The sequence below is a fragment of the Schistocerca americana genome, chromosome X (genome assembly GCF_021461395.2).
Source record: "Schistocerca americana isolate TAMUIC-IGC-003095 chromosome X, iqSchAmer2.1, whole genome shotgun sequence".
Taxonomy (NCBI): domain Eukaryota; kingdom Metazoa; phylum Arthropoda; class Insecta; order Orthoptera; family Acrididae; genus Schistocerca; species Schistocerca americana.
In genome coordinates, this window is record NC_060130.1 from 810,106,514 (window position 1) to 810,133,235 (window position 26,722).

Sequence of the window (26,722 nt, forward strand, 5' to 3'; positions counted from 1 at the left end):
ATGTTCAGAAATGTAAAACTGTGCACTTCACAAAATCAAAAAACGCAGTATCCTATGACTATAATATCAATGAGTCACTGGTGGTATAGGTCAACTCATACAAATACCTGTGTGTAACACTTTGTAGGGGTATGAAATGGAATGATCACAGAGACTAAGTCATGGGTAAAGCAGGGGGTAGACTTCCTTCCTACTAAGGAGATTTTTTACAAATCACTCACGCGACTGGTTCTAGAATACTGCTCAAGTGTGTGCAACCTGTACCAAATAGGACTAACAGGGGATATTCAACGTATACAGAGAAGGGAAGCACAAATAGTCACAGGTTTGTTTGATCTGTGGGAGAGGGTCACAGAGATACAGAAGGAATTGAATTGGAAGACTCTTGAAGACAGGTGTAAACTATCCCGAGAAAGTTGATTAACAAAGTTTCAAGAACCGGTTTTAAATGATGACTCTCAGAATATATTACAATCCCCTATGTATTGCTCATATAGGGCTCATGAGGACATGATTAGAACAATTACTGCATGCATAGAGGCATTGAAACAATATTCTTCCCATGTTCCATATGTGAATGAAACTGGAAAAAGCCCTAATAACTGGTACAATAGAATGTACCCTCTGTCCTACAGCTCAAGGTGGTTTGCAGAGTATAGATGTAGATGTAGATATTATGCTACAGTTCTCATGTCACCTCACAGTGCCAGAGTAGAGTCAAGCTTAACAGGATCTTCTTTCTCCACTAATTTTTCCAAGCCCACATTCCTGGCAATGTTGTGCCACAACAGTGACTAGGAACTGCATTAATCTTGTTAATTCGTTCATGTGTGTCACTCAATAGATGATACTATACTGCTGCTACAGGCCCCCACGCTTTGGCCCCTTCTGGTGCCAGAATATTAACCTTATTGATTTGTGTGGTGACCTGTTTACAGAAACATTACTTTTTACACGTACAACACACTACACACTCTTCTCCAGTGAATTAAAAGAACACTGGAAGCCAAACTACTTCTGCTCTTCTCCTGCCACATCATAATCTCCCTGTAAATTCTATTTTTTTATATTTCTGTGCCTATCATTGTACTAATACCTTTTCAATATTGTGTTCTCTCAGAGGTTCTCTTCATCCGATTTAGACAGTGCTGAAGAGATCAGCTTCCACATTATTTTCTGTTGTGAATATCTGTTTCCAGTTTGTCATGTGATGGATAACATGATGGGGTGCGCAATACGTAGGCTAACTCAGCTGAGGTGAGGTAAGCTCAAGCAGGTTATCAAGACTGTTACCTTAGTGTGCCTTCAGATACTCATTTCAACTTTCAATTTGTTCATCACGTTCATAAAGTCTTATACTCAATTATGTCCCCTTACACCAACATTAACACACACATTTTCGTCAATGTACGTGAATTACAAATGATAGAGCTCAGCAATCAGTCATCTTTTTTGCAGGTTTTATTTGGCAAATGTAGATTTCGGCTAGTGCCTAGCCATTATCGATGCTAACAAATACAAGTAGTACATGGTCAGGCATTACTAAAAAAGTTACAACTTGTGGTATAACCTATACAGTCTCGTAAAAAAATTCAAATTTGCATGGGAATGGGAATAACATAAAATAAACAAAAGTAAAATCATTTACGTTGCTGTCCGCCTTATTTCCAATTTTAACAGTAAACATACAAAATACAAAAAAAAATTTTTTTTTTTTTTTCCTTTATTGTAATTTGGACACCCCATACAAGGTGGGCTGGCAGCGGAACAGTGTACTCCGCTCTTCAGCCATAAGCAGTACAAGAAAAAAGAAAGGGAGACAGACAAGTAACAGAATGGCGGTTAAAAAACAGGAGATACAATAGTTAAAAAAAAACATGAAGCCGTTCACACTTGACGAAACAAACAAGAAAAACCGTCGGCACTGGGCACAAACACTGACGAGGTAGATGACACACGTGAACGAAGGAGCGTGGACGGCGAAAAACACTGAGGCACAGACACGACGGCACAGACACTAAACCGAGGGCGATGATCTCCGGCGCGCGAAAGTTCACGATGCGTGTGCGAGTCCGGGGACCTGCCAAGAGAGGAGGAGGAGGAGGAGGAGGAGGAGGAGGAGGAGGAGGGGGAGAGGGAAAGCGAGAGGGGAGAGCAGGGACGCCACGGGCAGGGGAAAGAGGGGGGAGAGAGGAAGGGGGAGGGGAAGCCCGGAAGAAGAGGGGTGGAGGGAGGGGATGGGGGAAAAGGAGAGAGAAGGGAAGGGAAGAGAAAGGAGGGAGGGTGCCGCAGGGAAAGGACACCAGGAGGGAGGGGGGGCAGGGTCAAAGTTGATAGGAGGGGTAGATGGAGGGGACGAGGACATCATCAGGGAGAGGGAGCTGGCGGAAACCACCTTGGGAGAGGGTAAGGAGGGTGGAGAGATGGAGACCGGGTGGGACATGGGAGTACAGGCGCGGCAGCGGGCGGGGGTGGGAGAGGATCGGGGAGACGAGCGGGTGAGGAGGATCGAGTTTATGGGAGGTGTAGAGGATTCGTATCCTTTCGAGGAAGAGGAGGAGGTGGGGGAAGGGGATAAGGTCATACAGGATCCGCGTGGGGGAAGGGAGACGGATGCGATAGGCAAGGCGGAGAGCATGGCGTTCAAGGATTTGGAGGGATTTATAAAAGGAAGGGGGGGCGGAGATCCAGGCTGGATGGGCGTAACAGAGGATAGGGCGGATGAGGGACTTATAGGTGTGGAGGATGGTGGAGGGGTCCAAACCCCACGTTCGGCCGGAAAGGAGCTTGAGGAGACGGAGTCGGGAACGTGCCTTGGCTTGGATTGTCTGGAGATGGGGAGTCCAGGAGAGGCGACGGTCGAGGGTGACGCCAAGGTACTTAAGGGTGGGGGTGAGAGCGATGGGACGGCCATAAATGGTGAGATAGAAATCAAGGAGGCGGAAGGAGGGAGTGGTTTTGCCTACAATGGTCGCCTGGGTTTTGGAAGGATTGACCTTGAGCAACCACTGGTTGCACCAAGCGGTGAACCGGTCAAGATGGGATTGGAGAAGGCGTTGGGAGCGTCGCAGGGTGGGGGCAAGGGCAAGGAAGGCGGTGTCATCGGCAAACTGGAGAAGGTGGACAGGGGGTGACGGCGGCGGCATGTCCGCCGTGTACAACAAGTACAGAAGGGGGGATAGGACGGAGCCTTGGGGCACACCGGCGGAGGGGAAAAAGGTGTAGGAATCGGTGTTATGGATGGTGACATGGGAAGGACGGCGGGAGAGAAAGGAACCGATCTGACGAACGTAGTTAATGGGAAGGGCGAAGGTTTGGAGCTTGAAGAGGAGACCGGAATGCCATACGCGGTCATATGCGCGTTCGAGGTCAAGAGAGAGGAAGATTGCGGAGCGACGGGAATTGAGCTGTTCGGAAAGGAGATGAGTGAGGTGAAGGAGAAGATCGTCGGAAGAGAAGGACGGCCGAAAGCCACACTGGGTAACGGGGAGGAGGCGGTGCTGGCGGAGATGCTGGTGGATGCGGCGGGTGAGGATAGATTCCAGGACCTTGCTGAAGACCGAGGTAAGGCTGATGGGACGGTAGGAGGAGACGGCGGACGGCGGTTTGCCAGGTTTGAGGAACATGAGGATACGGGAGGTTTTCCACAGGTCGGGGTAGTAACCGGTGGACAGGACTACATTGTAGAGCCTGGCCAGGGTGCAGAGAAAAGAGACAGGAGCTTCACGAAGGTGACGGTAGGTAACACGATCGTGACCAGGAGCGGTGTTGCGTTTGGTGCGGAGTGTAGTGATGAGATCCTGTGTGGTGATGGGGGCATTAAGGTCCGTGTGTGGAATGTTGTCCAAGTACTGGAAACCAGGAGCGAGGGGAGGGACAGAGGTGTCAGTTCGATCGCGGATATCTGGGAAGAGGGAGTAATCGAACTGGGGATCATCAGGGATGGAAAACACATCGGACAGGTAGGAGGCAAAGTGATTGGCCTTACTAAGGGCGTCAGGTAAGGGGTGATCATCGTGGAGAAGAGGATAGTAGGGGGAGGGTTTAGTTCCGGTAAGGCGACGGAAGGCGGTCCAGAACTTGGACGAGTTTATAGGGAGGGTAGCATTTAAACGGGTGCATGTCTGTCGCCAGTCCCGGCGTTTCTTGGCCGCGAGCAAATTTCGAATGTGTCGCTGTAGTTGCCGGTGGCGTCGTAGGGTGTCCGGGTCACGCGTGCGGAGGAAGGCACGGTAGAGACGACGGGATTCACGGAGGAGGAGGACGGCCTGTGGTGGTAAGGTAGGACGGTGGGGGTGGATGGCAACAGTAGGGACGTGGGCCTCCACGGCCTCAGACAAGGTCTGCTGGAGAAAGGAGGCGGCATGGGTGACATCATCGGGACGGTGGTAGGCGAGAGGGTGGCTATCGACCTGAGTGGAGAGGGTATCCCGGTAGGCATTCCAGTTGGCACGGGAATAGTCATGGATGTACTTAGGGGGAGGATCATGACGAGGGTCGGGGCGGGGGCGACGGCCGTCTGACACGGTGAGGAGGACAGGGAGATGGTCGCTACCAATAGGCTCCAGGACATCCACCGTAATGCGACCAAGGAGGTTGGGGGAGGAGAGGATAACATCGGGAGTGGAGTGGGATTCGGGACGGGTGTGCTGGGGGATGGGGATGAGGTCGCCTTGAAGGGAGGAGAGGAACCGATGCCACCGCCGTAACTGGGCAGCGGAGCGACTATGGATGTTGAGGTCGGCGGCGATCACATAGGAGGAGAAGGTACGGTCGATGTGGGAGAGGAAGTCGAAAGGAAGAGGGGCGTTGGGGCGGACATAGATGGTGGCACAGGTAATGGTAAGGCCGGGGAAGAAGAGACTAAGGATCAGGTGTTCGGTGGGGTCGGGAAGGAGAGGCTGGAGCCGAACGGGGATCTGGCGGTGGTGGCCAATGGCAACTCCGCCACGCGCAACTGGGAGGGGATTATCGGAGCGGTGGAGGAGATAGGGGGAGGTGTGGATGGAGTGGTGGGGTTGGAGGAATGTTTCATTAAGGAGGAAGGCATCCACACGGTGGGTAGCAAGGGTGTGCAGGAAGAGGTTCTTGTTGGCGGGAAGGGAGCGGATATTGTTGAAAAGGATACGATGCTGTCGCGCCATGATAAGGACTTAGACGAGGGTGTCAAGGCGGGAGAAGGTGAAATGGGCCTGGTTATTGGAAAAGGTGGCGTACATTTTAAGGTGGAATATGGAACGGGCGGCGAGGGAGATCTGTTGTAAGGTGTGGGGGCGCTGAAAGGGATGGACGTTTTGGAGGACAATGGTGAGGAACCTGATGATGTCCTCAGCAGTGGGGGGGGGACGAAGGGAATTGCCAGGAGGGGTGGGGGCGTCCAGGGGACGGACAGGGACGGTGAGTTCAGGAGTGGTAGGAGGAGGTCGGGCTTTACATTTTTGGGAGTAGGTGGGGTGGGGGAGGCTGCAGGTATCACAAAAAAAAATTCCAGATTCACTCCTTATGAGTCAATTGTTTTGTTATTCTTTAAATCACATATGTAAATGTCAGATTGCTTAAACTTTTTTAAAAAAATACTTACAAGGCACAAGAAGGCACATACTATATGCTGCAACAATTATAATTGATTTAATTTAAATATTTATATCTTTTGTACTATTTTTCTCTTTATTTAATCATCATGACAGGTATTTTGTTCCTCTTATTTACTGAATAGTTCACAGATGGCACCAAATGTCAGCAAGACAGATAGTTGGTGTGATCTGGCACTCTGTTACAGATGTAGAGAGTACATGTCTCTTTGTCACTTCAAACAGATTTTAATTATAGATACAATAAAACCAATGTACTGAATTGCTGTTATTAACAATGTACATGCATCTAAACTAACATACCATGGAGAAAGTTATGTAAGTTCAATGTTATAACCATTGTACTTGTACGGTATTATGTTAATGGCTGCTACATATTTACAAGATGGCAGAGCTAATTCATCCCCCCTGGGTCAGACCCTTCACTCTTTTCCAGCAACAAGGTTTCAAACAGTTCCAAGAACTGCATGTTTTTCATAATGACCTGATCATTAATCAGGTTGCAGTTGACATTTTTGTGATGACAAAAGAACTCCAGCTCTTCGAGGAGCTTCTTTCTCTTCTAATGATCAGGTCATTGTGAAAACTACACAGTTCCAGAATCATTTGAAAACTTGTTGCTGGGAATCAGGGGGAATGAATTAGCTCCTGCCGTCTTGACAATAGGTAGCAGACATTAACATAATACTATACGAGAACGATGGTTATAACATTGAACATACATAACTTTCTCCATGGTATGTTAGTTTAGACGCATGTACATTGTTAATAACAGCAATTAAGAACATTGGTTTTATTGGTATCTATAATTAAAATCTGTCTGAAGTGACTCTCTACATCTGTAACAGAATGCCAAATCACACCAACTATCCATCTTGCTGACATTTGGCGCCATCTATGAACTATTCAGTAAATAAGAGGAACAACATACCCGTCACAATCATTAAATAAAGAGAAAAATAGTACAAAAGATACAAACATTTAAATCAAATCAATAGCATTTGCCTCCTTGTGCCTTGTAAATATTTTTTAAAAAAAGTTTTACCAATCTGACATCACATGCATGTTTTAAAGCATAACAAAACAAGTGACTGGAATTTTTTTAATATTTTCTATGTTTACTGTTAAAATTGGAAATAAGTCTGGCAGCAAATGTAAATAATTTTACTTGTACTTTATTTTATGTTATTCCCATGCAAATTTGAATTTTTGCTAGAGACCATAACTGCTTCCCTTTGAGTGCTCTATATTACATAGTTCATATCGAGGGCACCATACAGCCAATCAATGTATTCTCCACAAAGTCTACCTTCATTATACAGTAGTCTTGAAAGAACTGTGACAGATGCCTGAACAACAGGGAACTGACATGCACTGACACTATGAAATAGTGGTATGTAATGTAATGTATATGCCGTACAGGTTACACCATGAGTTGTAACTTTTATAGTATCACCTGACCATGTACTTCTTGTATTTTTTAACACTGAGAGGCATTAGCCGGAATCTAGATATGCCAAACAAAATCTGCAAAAAAGGATGACTGATTGCTGTGGTCTATCATTTGTAAATCATATAACAGTCACTGAGTGCACCTGTGTTCCTAATGGAAGGTAACCTAATTTATGTGTACTTTCAACAACTTCCATGAACCCACATGAACCACCTTCTATGTGCATAATTTTGACACTCCTCCACAATACCAGTAATTCTGGTGGTCTGTTTCCAAAGTCAAGACTTAACTGGATCACAGTATCCTGTTGCAATACCACTGCGCAAGTGCTGACTCTTACAGACCAAATGCCTATCCGGTGTGACAATGCTCCCTCCGCTATGCTGACTTGTTTCTTCTCCTATAAAGTCGTTGTGATATTGTGCCAATCTGCTGTGTTGTGTGTGTTCTGTTTACTACTGGAGGACCATTATTAAAGAGTACTTGGTACCCCAGATCAGGCAGATCCCAATTGGTGGAATGAGGCCTCACATTGCGCTACCTCATCTACTATCGAAAACTGTGACACCCTCATCTGTCAATGTGAGGGACTTACACACAGAGGACAACTTCCTCGCTACCACTAAGAAGGTCTGCAGTGTAGCCTCTGAGTTTGCACAACAATAAGAGAAGGCTAGGAACCCTCTGAGCTAGCACAATAAGGGAAGATTAGGAACCTAGTTCAGCATGATTTACTGGTCAATCGTAAAGAAAGAACTAACTTGACTGCTACTTTAGAAATAATAATGACATTGCAAATTTTATCATATAGCATCTATGCAACGCAATTACACATCAGTATGCTACACGCCATAGTACAACCGGGGTATCAGCAGTCCAAATCTGCCACCAGCTGAGTCCTCCTTGAGTGTCCTAATAAATATTTCCATTTTACCTACCCACACCCACACAAATAGTTTACCCTATGAGAGAGGCCAGTTTACTACACTATTACGCTACCCCTAAGGTACAATTATCTCGTCTCTCTGACGCTACAAATGCACAAATTTGTTTAACTGTTACCTACGCAAATTGTGAATTTGAGTGCTATCGCCTCCACCCATTTCCTGTAGCCTGGACTGCAGTGCGCAAACATGTCAGGTGGCAACCAAGCGATTTTAGTTGTCAGTAAAGATTGTCAGTCTTACATGGCACCGAGCGAGGTGGCGCAGTGGTTAGAACACTGGACTCGCATTCGGGAGGATGACGGTTCAATCCCGTCTCCGGCCATCCTGATTTAGGTTTTCCGTGATTTCCCTAAATCGCTTCAGGCAAATGCCGGGATGGTTCCTTTGAAAGGGCACGGCCGATTTCCTTCCCCATCCTTCCCTCACCCGAGCTTGTGCTCCGTCTCTAATGACCTCGTTGTCGACGGGACGTTAAACACTAATCTCCGCCTCCTCTTACATGGCCACACAATTCAGTGAGTTACAATAATGTACACACACGAATGTTTACTCATGCCCATCTCTAATATCATGCAGTGGCATCTCCTGAGTGTGAAATGCCTCTATTCCTACTGGCTACACCACCTCCTGCACTCACACAATCCAGGGTTTCTGCCTGTCGGCAACAGCCTCTTGTACAATGTGCCACATCCAACTACAATAGCTCTCCTCTGCTATGATCCTACACAACAGTTCTGACTGTGAGTTAATGACACCTAGTGTCAAATTACCAGCTCATTTATCATATGTGCAAAATGCCAGTACTAAATCCTTCTTACTGTATCTACCAGAATTACCCACTGTGCTACCACGACCTGACAGCTGGCCTTCACTGCCCAGTCAGTTGAACACCCACCTAATTTGATCAATCCATAAGCTAATGGCTTGTAAGAAGGGTCACGTCACTATTGATTGTGCTGCCTCCCATATGGCTAGTGGCATATGAAAGAATATGTAAATGACATGGTTATACTGAGTACCTTCTCTGTTCCCTTTGCCTTGTTCCTATAGGGAATAGCCACATGGTTTGGGTATAAAAAAGGATACTGCAAACGACTAAAGTCGCCCACACCTGTCATCACCAAGTGGCAACCACCCGGCGAATATTGCGCCTAACCTGTGCCGTGATAGCACAAAGAATATGTCGCTGTATATGCGTGGCTCTCCCCTAATTTTAAGTCTTAAAAATACAGCATTCATGGCTGCTCTCTCAATTGTAACTTAATATATCGTGATTTGAGACACCACTTTTCCTAAAACCAATTTGTAATAAAAATACGGTAGCTCAATACACCACTTACACTGCTGGCATTGTTCACGATAATGTGTAATTTAAATGAAGAATGATTCACTGTGATATCTGTTCAGGTAATAGTAATTACATTAAAATTCACTAATATTTTTACATCTCATTATGATCCTATTTTATTGTTAGGCAGCCAACGAAATTAGTTACTAGTACGTATAGTGACCCCATAGAAATATTATTGAAATAATTCCATCCCCATTCCACTGCTGAAATATACCCCTGAGCCTCAACTAATGTGCTCCTTCGACAGAGTGTTACAGCTTTACCTGTCACGGAACTGTGAGGCTTGGCTGCCATGCCTGCCTCCCACATCTGCCAGCTGGCACTGTCACTGGCTGTGCCAGTACTCCGTCACTGCACAGGGCATCCTTGCCCTGCCCCTGCACTGCTGCATCACCACAGCCGCATGAGCTACAGGGCTGCCATTGTAAACCTCAACCTGAACTACAGCCGCAACCATCCTCTACATGATTACTGTCATTCTTACTAACGTTTTACACTCCATTTGAATTACTTCTGTTACGAACCATGAAATTTCCACTTTCAACTTTCTTACCAAATTAGGTTCCATTAGATATTATCCATCTTAAAGGGGCCACTTTAAAAATGTTTTGGACCAGATACTCTGCTCCTGTGGTAGGGGGTGGAACGTACAAGGTGGACAAGCATAATAGGCATAAAACCGATTTATTTCTTTAAATTTTTATTCATGGATAGATTGTAAATTTTTTTCTAAGCTACACCAGCACTTGGGCTTGCTGATACCAGATATTAGCTGGATGCCAGCCATTTCAAGCTCTGTTCACATGATGGAAGTGCTGACACTGTGAGACAACAAACTGCACTGGGAGAAGCCAATCGCAGGAATGGAATTGGTCACGTGGGGGCTGGGAGTGGGCTGAGGAATGTGAGCAATTGAAGCTCAATCACCCTCTTATCAGCCAGCTTTTGGACTGTTATGACTTACCTTCTGCTCCTCTCTGCCCATGAGACCTCCATCTTGTACGAGAGATTTCAGACTTCATTTCTGTATCCCTTAGAGACAGGCAATAAATTCTGCCATGATTCAGTTTCAGTAGTGAGTTCTGGCATTTCTAATTCCACACCCTGCAACCATCTCCTAAATGCTGGCCGCCCATCAGACATTTAGGGCTATTCCTTTCGAAATAATAAAGTTTATTTACTTTTCTCCCATCTGTCTCATTTTCACTTGACTGCCTCTTATTTATTTAAAATACTTCCCATAAATGATAAATATGAGATAATAAATAATTGCTGGTGGTTGGATCTGAGCTGATGACCACAGCATGCAAGCCAGCAATGTTAACCACCAAGCAGACTGCATGTACTATGGCTTGTGACCATCCCCCATCCCCTAGTGCATAGTTTCACCTTCAGCATCATGTGTGGATGGTCGTTAACCCTCTACACACACAAAATAAGCAGATCATTGGCCACATTGGAAGTTTGAATCTCCTTGAATCTTCTTCCTGAAGTTTCTGTATGATGATTCTGGAATACAATTAGTATCTCGCTTTCTGTAATTGGGCTTTGATTCAGAAGTATATGTGATTGTGTGTTGCTGTTTCAGACTTTCTGGCTTTCTGCATATATACAGATTTGAGCTCATGTTACTTGCAGTCAGTATGTTCCTTTCTACTTTGGTTTTGGCCACTTACACAGTGTAAATTTCTGTTTCCACATGGTATGGGGCTTACGGCTGAGATCTGTCTAATGTGTGCCAGGCTATAACACAAAATATAATTTGATTTGAGATGCAGCAGGTTTCCTTTCATATTTTTAAATAACATGTTTCACTTAATGTCTGGCATGGATTGCGTGATTCTTTCATGTTTTGCTCAAGTGAAGGCAAAAATATTACATGTTGCTTGACTACAGAAGTAAATAGAGGCTGCCACAAACATTCTTGCTAAAATTGGAATCCCTCAAAGGAAATGGGAAGAATGAAAGCAAATTTGGAAGATATGTCCAATAATGTATCGGCAGTAAGTGATTCAGATTGCAGAGAGATGGTGTACATGTAGGCCCAACAGTGTCCTCACTTGGGTTAGCGGCAGATTAGCTTCACACAAATCTCATTCAGTGAAGAGCCATTAAATGAAGTGGAAATATAAACACACAAACCAATGACTCATTTACATCACAACAACCTTATCGCCTACTGCTTTGCACGCATAGACTGTACAGCTTACAAACATTTTTTTTTTGTTTTCTTTAATGGAATTTTTATGTTGTTTGCAAATTGCCTCACCTTCTAAACTTTTCACGCTAATTAAGGCCATAGAAGCATGATCTTTTCCCAATGTACTTCTGGCCGAAACGTGATTCTGGTAGCTGGAGTCCAAGGTTTACTTTAATCGTGTCTTTTGTATTCTTGCAGTGATTTTTCCATGCCAACTTTCATTCCCTAACACATATTTATTTATATGTAGCCAAGAAATGAAATGTAAATTTTCACAGATTTAGCTCTGAAAATGCTTAATAGGGAAATAATTTCATAAAAGTTTTCATTCCATATTTCTCTCCCTTAGGGTGCTGAATTTCCAAAAACACTGACACACACATCTATTTTTATTTCTAAGTGAGGCGTCAAACACCAACTTTCATAGCGGTATCTTTAAAAATGTTTTAGTAGTTCTTTCAAAAACACTTTTACCTACTATTTCACCCTATTAGTGGTCGAATTTTGTTTTGTTCTGTGATAACTACCAACTGGCAACACTCAGGTGAATTCTGACCACTCAATTGTTTTCTCCATGTTTTGTTTGTGAGGGATCCGCAATCAAAATGGGTCTAAATGTTTCCAATCACGAGTTACCATGGAATGAAACTAACCACTCTGCCACAGAATTTATCAGGGAAAAATTTGCCTGAGAAGTAACAAAACAAATAGGAAGTTTTTTCACACATTTCATAAGTATTTGTATGATTTCTATGCCGTAATAAAACAACAGTAAAAATTTCATTGCTGTAACAGTAGCAAATGTTGAGAAAGGGAACACTTGGTTGAGAAAGGGAACATTTTAGTCAGAAAAACAGAACCTTTTAGTTCTGAAACTCTTTGCCTTTACAAATGTCTGCTTGTGTCTGTATATGTGCGGATGGATATGTGTGTGTGTATACCTGTCCTTTTTTCCCCCTAAGGTAAGTCTTTCCGCTCCCGGGATTGTAATGACTCCTTACCCTCTCCCTTAAAACCCACATCCTTTCGTCTTTCCCTCTCCTTCCCTCTTTCCTGATGAAGCAGCCGTGGGTTGCGAAAGCTTGAATTTTGTGTGTGTGTGTTTTGTGTTTATTTGTGTGTCTATCAACATACCAATGCTTTCGTTTGGTAAGTTACATCATCTTTGTTTTTAGATATATTTTTCCCACGTGGAATGTTTCCCTCTATTATATTCTAACCTTTTAGTTCTGTTTACAAAACGGTAAAACATTCCATCTCCCATGGCATTAGAGCTGCAACAGTGAAATTTCAATTGAAAACCCGTAATTAGGATGTCTAATAACATCATGTAAAACACTGACCGAAATGCTGTTACTTTAGGGGCACATGCATATTCAAAGAAATTTAGGCCTGACCTTAAATTTTTTGCAACTGCCCCAAATGCAAAGAAGCGGAAACTACTTGCAGATGAAAGTAGTATACTTAAAATCAACAAATTGACTTATTGTTTTTCATGTTCAACTGTATCAAGGAAAGCCTAGTGGTCACACAGAACCTATTTATTTGGTTTCGTTAAGACATTTGATCCTGTTCCAAGCACTCTTTCTCTTCCTCTTCTATTTCTCTGACATGTGTCCTTAATGGTTCAAATGGCTCTGAGCACTATGGGACTTAACATCTGTGGTCATCAGTCCCCTAGAACTTAGAACTACTTAAACCTAACTAACCTAAGGACATCACACACATCCATGTCCGAGGCAGGATTCGAACCTGCGACCGTAGATGTGTCCTTAATGTTTTTTTTTTTTCAAATGTTCTTCAAAATATCACTTAAAATGCCATGCAATATAAGTTTGTTAAAAAAGTATACTATTTAATTATATTTTTTCAGGTTTTTACCAACAGGAGAATCTCACCCACCCATAGTATTTTCCTTCTGAATCTCTACACAATACGTCAGATGATCTGCAGAAGTACTGTTTGCATTTGTCTACAAACTGTCTTCCATTTATTTCCCAGTTACTTGAACAGAAAAACTTTTGGATAAAGCAAAGGAATTTTCAGCCAAACGGCAGTTTTCCAACTGTGACAGTGCTAGAAGAGAACACCCTTGTACTTGTGATGCTTCAAATCTAAAGACATTGATGTTGAGAGATTAACTCAGAGAATATTACTTTGTGTGAGTGTCTCATTGCAGTTTTCTTTGGCTAGACATCATGCAGCACACTAGGTAGAGCACCTCAGTCACATGGCTTTCGCCGCAGCACTGTACTGTTGACACCATCTCTAACTCAAAAAGCGCACAGGTGAGCAGGCAGCTCATTTTGCTGGGGGGGGGGGGGGGGGGGGGGGGGGGGGGGGGGGGGGGGAGTGTTTCTCTCACTGCTATAAGCCACTTTCACACCCTGGATGATGCACCTTTAGGGGTTGAATGTCCAACAACACAAACACGTATTCCTTCATTTACAACAAAGAAGTCGGAAACCAATTTTCATAGATGTAGCTTTCAAAAACTTTAGTAGTTTTTTAACACTCATTTATATTTAAAAAAAACCTTTTTACCCACTATTTCATCCTCATAGGGGTTAAATTGCCAAAAACACTTGTTTCTTTAGTGTTCAGCCAGTGCTCACATTCAATTCAACATAAACTTTCTCTTTTTATCATTTTTGTTTTTATGTCAGTTTGTTGAGGGTGTTGAACCTGGATAACTTTAGTTATTTTTCAAATTTGTTTAGAAAGTAAGTATTTCTACATTCAGTTCACATTTATCTCATATTTAAACAATGACAGGAGAGAACAGACATTCTGTCACCTACAAGATCTAAACTACACACTTTGCTGATTAAGTGACAATTTAAAATATCACTTCTGTGACCTGAACTGCAGCACTGACCTACATTTTAGTCATGTACCAAAAATTTGAAACAAGTAACTCCTGCAATTGATGGTTTTAACAGCTTTTCCTATGTAAAAATTAGCCCTTGAAAACTATGAGTGGTGATAACTTAGAAACTACTACATGACAGAAATCTATTAAATGTATCTTTAATAAGGTCTTGGCCTTTCAAAGTGAAACATGTTTGGTTTAAAACAAAATAAAAATTGCGTTGTAAATGATGAATAACATTTGTTTTTATCTACTTGCCAAACATAAATGAAGAAGTAGCTGAACAAGAATGGCTGCAAATATTACCAATATCAAAACTATAGTATTAATATGGCACACTTTGATTGAGTCTTTTTTTTTTTTATTATTATATATATAATGCAAAAACCTACATAATAAACTGAATGATGCCATGTTGTCAGTATAACATGTGGTTGGCTTTCATTCCTTAGAAAGGCACTGGAAACAGATTGGCTATTTTCTCTTTTCCTTGGTGTCTCAAACATGAAATACAATCAAAAACAACTGTGATTCCGGACATCAGGTTAAAAGTATATTCATAAAGCCAGTACTGAAACAATACTCTTACAAGAAATGTAAACATTCATATGAACTGTTTCCCTTCAGCCTGAAGACAGGTTTACATTTTCTCCTGATATATGGATACACTCAAAGGAATAGCTCATTTCTATCCTGTGCAAACAGATTTTCTATGTCTCCAAAAAGGTAATCAAATGGGTTTGGATCTTGGTGTCTAATAACACTCATCTAACTATGTCAGAACAAGTATTAACATGGGAGACATGAACCACATTTTCATACAAATATAAAAAAATCATCTAATGATTCTGGTAACTTCTGCTGCAGGAATATTACATGATTTGCATGGCCATGCAGGACAAGTTCCATGTAAATTGTTAACAATAATTGCACACCAAATAGCTGTTAGAAGTTGTATGTGATGGTTCTGTTGTTCTGTGAAATTAAGATTTCCTATTAATCAAGTACAAAGCTATACATTTAGAAAAAAAATTTTGTGAAAAAATAGTTTTTGTCAAAGAAAAGGATGAATTTCCAGGAATAAATTACCATCTAACAGTGAAAGTTGGAACCATCCACTTGTCCTTACCATTCTTGACAGTAATATATATTTTGTTAATTTGATTTAGTTGTATGAATATCTCATGCATTGCACAACTGTTACACAAATTAGCTACTTCCTAATTGAAGCAAGAGACTCTTAATGTTTTATTATTCACAGTGTAATTTACCAATAATTACTGATGCTTATAGCCTAACTGATTTACCTAGAAATGATTTTTATGAGTAAATCTCCATAATTTGAGAACTTTTACAAACATGTGGAAATGGAATTTGCAGTGAATTAACAGGCTGTTCAGACTAAAATAATATGCCTCATCTGAAAGTCACGTTCATATTTTCCACATGCTATTCAAGAGTGAAACAACTGAAAAATAGTCTTAACGTGGTTCGATGGACACTCCGCCAAACACTTTGAGTGTGAATTGTACAGTAGTCATGTAACTGTAGATGTAGATGTACAACAGTGTACAACAGTGTTGTCCCTTTACGCAAAAATTTCAAAGCCATATTTTACTTTTACAGCTTATACAATGACAAGCCATTACAGAAAATACACTCCTGGAAATTGAAATAAGAACACCGTGAATTCATTGTCCCAAGAAGGGGAAACTTTATTGACACATTCCTGGGGTCAGATACATCACATGATCACACTGACAGAACCACAGGCACATAGACACAGGCAACAGAGCATGCACAATGTCGGCACTAGTACAGTGTATATCCACCTTTCGCAGCAATGCAGGCTGCTATTCTCCCATGGAGACGATCGTAGAGATGCTGGATGTAGTCCTGTGGAACGGCTTGCCATGCCATTTCCACCTGGCGCCTCAGTTGGACCAGCGTTCGTGCTGGACGTGCAGACCGCGTGAGACGACGCTTCATCCAGTCCCAAACATGCTCAATGGGGGACAGATCCGGAGATCTTGCTGGCCAGGGTAGTTGACTTACACCTTCTAGAGCACGTTGGGTGGCACGGGATACATGCGGACGTGCATTGTCCTGTTGGAACAGCAAGTTCCCTTGCCGGTCTAGGAATGGTAGAACGATGGGTTCGATGACGGTTTGGATGTACCGTGCACTATTCAGTGTCCCCTCGACGATCACCAGTGGTGTACGGCCAGTGTAGGAGATCGCTCCCCACACCATGATGCCGGGTGTTGGCCCTGTGTGCCTCGGTCGTATGCAGTCCTGATTGTGGCGCTCACCTGCACGGCGCCAAACACGCATACGACCATCATTGGCACCAAGGCAGAAGCGACTCTCATCGCTGAAGACGACACGTCTCCATTCGTCCCTCCATTCACGCCTGTCGCGACACCACTGGAGGCGGGCTGCACGATGTTGGGGCGTGAGCGGAAGACGGCCTAACGGTGTGTGGGACCATAGCCCAGCTTCATGGAGACGGTTGCGAATGGTCCTCGCCGATACCCCAGGAGCAACAGTGTCCCTAATTTGCTGGGAAGTGGCGGTGCGGTCCCCTACGGCACTGCGTAGGATCCTACGGTCTTGGCGTGCATCCGTACGTCGCTGCGGTCCGGTCCCAGGTCGACGGGCACGTGCACCTTCCGCCGACCACTGGCGACAACATCGATGTACTGTGGAGACCTCACGCCCCACGTGTTGAGCAATTCGGCGGTACGTCCACCCGGCCTCCCGCATGCCCACTATACGCCCTCGCTCAAAGTCCGTCAACTGCACATACGGTTCACGTCCACGCTGTCGCGGCATGCTACCAGTGTTAAAGACTGCGATGGAGCTCCGTATGCCACGGCAAACTGGCTGACACTGATGGCGGCGGTGCACAAATGCTGCGCAGCTAGCGCCATTCGACGGCCAACACCGCGGTTCCTGGTGTGTCCGCTGTGCCGTGCGTGTGATAATTGCTTGTACAGCCCTCTCGCAGTGTCCGGAGCAAGTATGGTGGGTCTGACACACCGGTGTCAATGTGTTCTTTTTTCCATTTCCAGGAGTGTACTTAAGGTGGTAAAAAATTGTTAAAAATAGTTTAATTGCAGATTAACTACTGGAAAGCACAGTACAAAATAAAAAGAAAAGGAAAAATAGTCATTCCTCTGGAATCATGTCACAGAAATGATAAGATTACCCATATATTGCGAAATATATAAACCGTGATGAAATGTTAAATTTCCACCATCCTGAATGCCTACAGCAGACTTGCACACACTACCCAAGAGAAATTTTGGATATACTGATTTATTTTTAATGTCTCTGGATTGTTAACTGGTCCAGTCATCTTGATTTAGTTTTTTTCCAAATCTCTCTAACATAATGATAAGTGATTTCTGGCAACAGCCCAAGGCCATCATCTGCCCCATTCCATGCCCATTGTTTGTCATCTGAAATTCAGAAGTTATTGTTGTAGTCAATGTTGTTATTGCCGGAATCTTCCTCAGTCCAAAGACTGGTTTGATGCAGTTCTCCACACTTCCAGGTACCATATTGACAATTCCTTGACGGCTAAGCTCCCTTCTTTTTGACAAGCTGTGACGCAAATTTCTTTTTTTTCCTATTTGATCCAGTAGCTTCTCATTAGTTATTCAATCTACCCCTGTATTCACATCTTACTTACTTTCCTTGTGTTGATTTACTCAATTTAAATATATTTCATTAATGTAATTTCATGCTTCACAATTGCGTGATTAATTTACAGCACTCCTATGGAACAACAATGTAAAATAAACTTTAAAAAAGGAACTATTTATGCAGCAAAGTAGCTCAACCGTGTGTAGACATTGAGGCTGAATCCAGGATTTTAGACACTGGTATCCCACTAAAATTTCGAAAGCAGAAGTTAACCAGAAATGCACCTACCGACAGATTCAGTTTGTGCTAATACACAAGTCAGGAGCAAAAAGCTCCCATTTCCTGGAATAACAATGCCTTCCAACTACAAAATGTGAGCTTGAGGGATGAGGGCATAATTCTTGCTGACATATCCCATAACACCAGCAAAGTCTCAACACATATGACAGAGTTCACAAATAAACAACATATAACACTGGCATTTCTACTGCGTGACTAGGCAAGATATTCACAATACATATAACACTTAAAGGTTTTACTTTACAAACATTATTAGCAAATTATCTTCCTTGCTGGGGCTTTCTCAGTCTTAGATGACTTCACAACTTGCAATATTAACTATCAAAATCTAAGAGAATAATGGAGTTACACTTCCTACAGTGGGGAGTCTGCAAATTAAATGTGACAGATTTAAGGATTTGCTAATCATTTCTTTTATCAATGAGTGATGCAATATATTATCAAAATAAAGTTGCCTTATCACTGACTTCCGCAAGCAACTGTCACAGCTATTATATCACCACCATTTCTACACGTTTACCAGAATTACGAACAACTTAATGTGGATCTGTGAAAAGAACAAACCTGTATTCTGCTCCCCATCCTTTGACAAAACTCATGCGTATAGTGCACATTCGAGTCAGTTGGTAAACTGCCTCAAAGCCCTGGCTCACTGACTGGGAAAGAAGTGCCGCAAATTCTTGATTATTGAAGATCTTCAAGTTGCAACCTAAAAAACACACACATCATTTGTAACTTATTTAATATTGAGAAATAGCAATAGTTCAAGTTCAACCATACAAACTGCTCTCTCTATTCACAATCGCCAAATAAGAGCCATGTCACTTATGGGGATAGTCAAAGTTTCAATTATCACCTCAAAAATATAAAGGCAGACAGTCATTTTTTTATTTGCTTGCAGAGACATATCAAAATGCCTGTGTCACAGCAGCGTAGAATGCTGACAGCGGATAAGGTGGAGACTGACAGCACCCTTTTGTTTAGCTACAGTACTGTGGCATACGGATTTCAATGCAGATATGTACCAGCAAACTAATCAGTAGCATTACTTTCTTGACAAACAATAAACAGAAATCTCTAAATAGCATCTTTCATTAGGAAATTACTCTATACAATAAATTGCCCAAAAAGAGAACTAAAACAAACTCATTTAAACAGTCAGTTAAAGCATAGCTCTTTAATAATACATACTATGCAGTGAGGCATTTTGTAGATTACAAGATGTAGGGATCAGTCCATACAGAACGTTTCACGTACGACACAAACACATGCCTGTAGTTCATATACCTCAGCTCTCATGCTATCGCCATCAGATGAGGTGGCTCTCACATTGGCAGCAGCCCGAGTCTATGTATTGCTCCTAGTTCTGTTTATACGTAAGCACAATCTAATCTCGCATCCAATTCCTCTACTTCTTTATGTCCTCAAAAGAAATGAGTTCATCTATGGAAAACCTTGATCTGGCACCGAATGTTCATCTGGTGGTGGCTAGTAGGACATATGCAGACCTGGAGCTGTTTTGAAAGGCTAATGGCTGCACGGCTAACCTTGTACTTGTAACGAATAAGCACAATGTAATGTTTCCTGCTGATAACTAGACAGTGCCTGTGATGTCGCCTCTCCTGCTTGTACAGTGGTTGCCTCTGTCACAATCAGGGTACATACGGAAGGGACAGAAGGTGGTGTCAGTGGTAGGCAGTTTGAATCCTAGGTGGTTTGTGGCCTTCTTAGGGAAATGATGTCAGAAGAGGAAACAAATCAAATATACACCCACTGGGTATCCTGGGAGAAACTGAAAATACAACTGCCTCAAACGACAAGTCCAATAATCCATATGCGAAAGCAATAGTCTAGGCCGTCTAGTTAAAAACAGCCTATCTTTTTGAGAGAGCCACCAATGGGAGGATTACTGGAACAATGGTCACCAAAGGCATAAAGTCTTTGTTGATCCATTAAGGGTTAGTTTAGAACTGGAAAATGTTGAAAAATTGTGATTAAAGTTGAAAGACGTTATAAACTGCAGTCTGGATGGGTGTGTCAAAGTAAAGTAATAGAAGACAGCAAAGACCCATCTGGGCTAAATGGTATCATTCACAGACTGTTGCTAAAACAGAAATTACTAGACTACCGCCCCAAGGGAGATTGCAGGATTGCTGGCAGAGAAAAATTAATAGCAACTCAGGCACCTGTAAGAAGGGTTATACCTGAAGCATACAAAATTTTCACAGTCAGATCCCGGCAAAAAATTTATCAGAAAACACTAGGATGTTCTGGGAATTTCCATTCAGTCTTTTATGGTTCCATCTGATGTCGGAAATTGAAAACAGCAGACAGGAACTAGGAATTTTAAATTATATGTTTATAAATGTATTCACTCAAGAGGATACCACTGTACCCATGTCTGATCACTACCAAACCCTCACAAGAGCAATATTGATATCAGCACCACAGGTACTGAAGCATACAAAATTTTCACAGTCAGATCCCGGCAAAAAAATTATCAGAAAACACTAGGATGTTCTGGGCATTTCCATTCAGTCTTTTATGGTTCCATCTGATGTCGGAAATTGAAAACAGCAGACAGGAACTAGGAATTTTAAATTATATGTTTATAAATGTATTCACTCAAGAGGATACCACTGTACCCATGTCTGATCACTACCAAACCCTCACATGAGCAATATTGATATCAGCACCACAGGTACTGAAGCATACAAAATTTTCACAGTCAGATCCCGGCAAAAAATTTATCAGAAAACACTAGGATGTTCTGGGCATTTCCATTCAGTCTTTTATGGTTCCATCTGATGTCGGAAATTGAAAACAGCAGACAGGAACTAGGAATTTTAAATTATATGTTTATAAATGTATTCACTCAAGAGGATACCACTGTACCCATGTCTGATCACCACCAAACCCTCACATGAGCAATATTGATATCAGCACCACAGGTACTGAAAAACAATTGAAACTATTCAAGCACACAAAGCAACAGGCGCTGAAAGAATTTCAGCTACGTTTTACATTGAAGACACCATGGAATTAGCTCATTTCCTAGCTCATATTTATCAAGGATCACTCGCACGGCGTATAGGTCCATGTGATTGGAAACCTACACAGGTTATTCTTGTTTGCAGAAGGGGTAATAAATCAAATACACAGAACTATACACCAAAACTTCTAACATCTATCTGTTACAGGATCCTGGAGCATTATCTAAGCTCACACATTAAGATGTTCTTGGAGGAAAATAAGCTTCTTTCAAACACTCAGCACAAATTCAGAAAAAACGTCACTAATATGAAAAAATCTTGCTTTATTCACACGCATCTTGCAAACAAGAGACGCAGAAGAACAGGTAGACTGCATCTTCCCAGATTTCTGTTGTTCATCAACAATGAGCTACATCATCAACTAATAATTGAGATACGAGTGTACAGAATATCTTCACAAATATGTGATCGCCTGGAGGAACTCAGTTCATTATACTGGACAGTGAATGTTCACCAGAAACAGAAGTAATATAGGGTGTGCCCAGAGAAAGCATAATAGGACCTGTATTATTCTCAATACACATACATAATATATAACATAGCATTATGAATGGTGTAAGAGCCTTCACTGACAATGCTTTTGGTTACAGGACAGTACCATCGTTGGATGACTGCAAAGAATTGTAAAAAGACATTGGTCAAAATTTTTGCTTGGTGTAATGAATGGCAGCTGTTCCAACTAATGCCTGTAACAAAGTGAATGAACAGTACAGTATCTGAATACAAGATTAATGGAGACAGCCTTGAGCACGTCACACTGTATGAATATTTAGGGCAATACTAAAAAGCAATATAAAATGGGACAATCATGTAAAATCAATATTAGGGCATCCGAATGGAAGACTTAGATTTGTTGGAAGGGTTCTGGGCAAGTGCGGTGCATCTGTAATGGAAATCATATAGAAGATGGCAGTGTGACTAATTTTAGAATATCATTCCAGTGTTTGGGGTCCTTACCAGATAGGCACAACATCCAATACTGAATGAACTCTGGGACTTGTTGCTACAAACGTAACAGCTCAGAATACCCCATACAAATGTGTAACAGAAATGGTCAGAGAAAAATGGGGATGCTTTGAAGTAAGACTATGTAGTTCTAACAGAATGTTGTTTGGTAAATTTAGAGAACTTGTATTCAAATATGACTGCCACCAACATACATCTCACCTAGGGATCATGAGAAATAGATAATAGAGACTATGGTGTGTACAGAGGCATTTAGACATTCATTTTTTCCTCATTCAATATGTGAAAGGAATAGGAAATAAAACTGATAATATGGGTATGATGTACCCACTGCCATGCTCTGTTCAGTGGCTTGCAGAGCATTTATGTTGATGTAAATGTGCAAAAATGTTTTGTTACTGTAGTCTGGTATGCTGTATTGAAAACTGAAATATTATGCAACACAGTACGAAAATTTACCGAGTTCAAATAACGATACAAAATATGCATTTTGATATTGTTCATGCAGACAAAATAACTTCTTACACAAGAAATAAGTCTTTAAAACATCATAATGCCTTTCTGTCTTGTTTACTTAAGATGTACTTCATTCAAGTGTTGTTTATAAGGATGGTGACATTACTCTAACATCTTATCAAGGAAACAGTGAGAAAAATTTGCTTATTCTTAGTTTGATGCACTCCAGTGTAACGATGAAGCTACAGAAATGAATACTCTAGAAACAGATGATTTTTTTAACACCACCAAATCTGGCATACGTGAATTATATCAAATGCCATCAAATATGGTTCTAGAGCCATGACGAGGTACTGGTCAGTACTTACTCCTATAACATTCTGCATCTGGCTACAATCAATGCTCACCCACTGTACAAATTTATAACTGATCTATCAGCAGTACTAAATATTTCACCTCCTGTAACACAGTACTTTGACTTCTAAGAGGTGTAAATCCAACTTGGTATCTGCTGTGGTCTGCCCGTGACATAGAACTACTGTATTAGTCCAAGCTTGACTTACGTTAAGAAAATCTCATATACTAGATCCTGCTCTTCACACTTCAATGCTCGGCACTATTAAAACCTGTGTATGACATCACAAAAATAATTACGCTCCATGTTCACAATCACATTTCCGACCCATAGGATAACGGTTTAACTAGCAATCTTCGGCACATGATTCTTCCTGTGTGTGTTTCTTTGAAGTTCTTAGTGAACAAATAATATTCTTGATTGGCTTCAACTAAGTTTCTATCTGAGCAGAGAGACCATGATACTATTTCAAATAACAATTGTACAATGTCGGCAAGAATCCCTCCAACCAATCCCACTTCTTTACATAACACACAATTCTATGTGGCTGGTTTTGCATTCGTGCTCAGTTGTTCTGCTTCCCATGATTGACTTTATCACTGATGATGTTATGGCATGAAATTCCATCTTCAAATTCTTAAAGAGAAATTTAGATGGATTTATCATATCAAATGTTGAGGAAAATACAAAATTTTTTAACTCTCAAATACACAAAATTATATATAACACTAAAAATAGATATTACTAGCCTCTTACATTCCCTGGTTACGAAGAGGCAAGATAATTTTAGTGCAAACAAAGATCACTTTAGTATGATAGAAAGATAGTGAAAATAATACTGCCAATGTAAATCACCACCACCACCACCAAAATCACAATACTGCTACATTTATATAAAATTTACATATTTGCTACCAACAAAACTTCCAGATATATACTGGTACTATACACACAACATAGTTTGCTATGGAGTAGAGATATTGGTAGAAGCTGACCAGTATCAACTAGTTTCTTCTCAGTGCCAGACTTACCAACAATACTGTTTGCACCAACACTTTATAACAAGATTTCACCTTCACCTACACAGAATCATTTCAATGACATTTACCTCTGTTTTCGCAGAAATGATGATGCACTTTGTTTCATATGCTACTGTCCTGTGAGAAGCAGCCATCACTTACACCCACCTCTGGTGTCTAATGTGTCATGTGCCACATTACACTGTGTGTACAGTAACACATACAAAGACAATAATAATAGTTTTAACATTTCTGTGAATACAGATATAATTACTTTAGTATAAATATGCTTTGCAATTCATACCTGGTGGGATTTTGCATACAGTAGCTGGGTGCCAACCATAGCGCTGATTGCAATTTGGGGACTGCACGAAGATTGAAGAATCACTCAGACATTCAGCAAATACCTCTCCTCCAATGTAATAAAGTCGCACACCCTTGCCAATGTGGCGACGTGTCTGCTCCACCACAGTGTTTCGATTCACATTTGAAAGCAGACCAAGGCAAAATCGCTCCGAATTGCTGGGATCTGCAGAAAGGAAAAAACCCAGAATGTACAACACATACAGCAAAAACCAAATTTTCACACATAAAATTAAATGAATTTAACTTCCATTAGGAATGTGGAATGCACTCAAGGACTGTGATATGACTTTAAAAATGATGGAGAGCAGAAGTCAGTCGTCCTTTCCTTTTAGGCTTTATTAAAGCACATCTAGATTTCAGCTAGTAACTAGCCATTATCAATACAATCTTTCAAAGTTTTAATATGTGCACTAGTACATCAATCTCCTGTTGATTGACATACTAGGGCATGTATTAAAACTTTGAAAGACTGCACTGCTAATGGCTAGTTACTAGCCAAAATCTAGATGTGCTTTAATAAAGCCTGAAAGGAAAGGATGACTGATTGCTGTACTCCATCATTTTGAAATAAAATTAAAGTTAAAAAGAAATTATTTAGTTTACATTTTCATATAATTTGGGGTTAAACTTTCTGGTCTAAAACAGATTCTACGCAACTTTTTCCTGCCATAACTGGTTTTTAAGTTTGTTCACAAATTGATCAAAAATTAAAATAAGTTTGTCAGTTTTTCCATATCCACATAAAAGCTCAAGCATCTATATCTGTAATGAGTGAGTCACTATAAAGGCACATTTCACAAGGTGTAATCCTTGTCTGTGACAACAATGGGCCAATCTGACACGTGCCCTCTGTCTACGAGTACACAGTTTGAGTTTGGACTGTAACACAGTTGATGCAGCTCCTGTCACAGCAGCATACCAACAAGCAGTGCCACAATGGTGCAATTCAGATTCTGAATGTAGTGTTGCCATGAGAAGTGTAGCCACAAGAAATAAGAAGGAGTGACAATGAGTCACTTGTTGCATGTAACGCTTTGTGAGTTACTCTTGCATCAACAGTGCCTTTATTATGACTTAAGTTATCCAAATTTAGCTTTAATGCAGTTCAGGAAAATTGGAATTGCGATGTTGCTAACAACTGACCATGGCAAATCAGCAGTCGACCACTGAAGAGATGTTGCATGCCCAAGCAGCATCTTTGGGTGTCAATCACGAAGAAGCAATAAGCCACGTCTCCCATAATTAAGAGGTGCCACTGCTTCCACATCACACTCTTCAAATACCACTGCATGGGACATGGGTGGCCAGTTGTGTTTTGTCTACAACTTGTGCCTACAGTTTGGCCCTGAGGGCAGTCACGTGTCAACATTCTACTTCCGCCTCTAGAGGACAGTGTCATCATACTTTTATTCAGTCGAGTCTAGTTCAGCATTAAAATGTATGATGTATTGAGTGCTATCAATGGACACATATTCATTGTAGCAATAGTAAACATTGCAGACTTTTAGTTTAACACAGCTGTCTCTTGTGTACCTGAATAGCAAGTCATTTAATAGGATAAATAATTCCACTAGTTTTCACACAGCCAAAGCAGTGCAGAGCTAAAGGTAGGTGTATTCTTTGAGTCAATAAAGTGTTATGTGATTTGACTGTTCATTACCTAACTGTTTCATTTGTTCACTTATATCTGTATTCAAAGCAGAACACAACAGGAATGAGTTATACTGGCAAAAAATACAGTAAACTTAAAGAAAGATAACACACACATCCTATTTTTGAGCTGGTGAGCCTCAAGCAGTTGCAGGTGTAGACAGGGTACAACAACCTTTCAGCAGCAAATTGAAAAGTAAGAATGTAGGGAAATCAGTAAAGAGAAAGAAAGTGTTGTTGTTAGGTAGTTCACATGGAAGAGGTGTTGGCTAACTTTTGCACGATGAATTAGGATCAGAATACCATGTCACCAATTTTTTTTACACCTAGTGCTGGTCTGGAGCAGGTGACAGACGATTTAGGATCACTTTGCAAAGATTTCAGTAAGGAAGACACCGTGGTTATAGTGAGTGGGCCAGATAATAGTATTGACAGAGATCCTGGGTACAGTATAGAGTGTGACCTGGCAAAGATTGCATCAGTATCAAAGCA

At 41.6% G+C, this 26,722-nt stretch overlaps 1 protein-coding gene across 1 annotated transcript in view; it reads right to left on the reverse strand.

The window, feature by feature from the left end:
- LOC124555488 (mothers against decapentaplegic homolog 3-like) overlaps positions 1 to 26,722 on the reverse strand; it is a 223,072-nt gene that overhangs the window by 25,401 nt on the left and 170,949 nt on the right. The window contains exons 5-6 of the mRNA XM_047129411.1: positions 24,519 to 24,743; positions 18,930 to 19,074 (exon numbers count right to left, since the gene is read on the reverse strand). Coding sequence (XP_046985367.1) covers positions 18,930 to 19,074; positions 24,519 to 24,743 — 370 coding nt within the window. The remainder of the gene's footprint in view (positions 1 to 18,929; positions 19,075 to 24,518; positions 24,744 to 26,722) is intronic.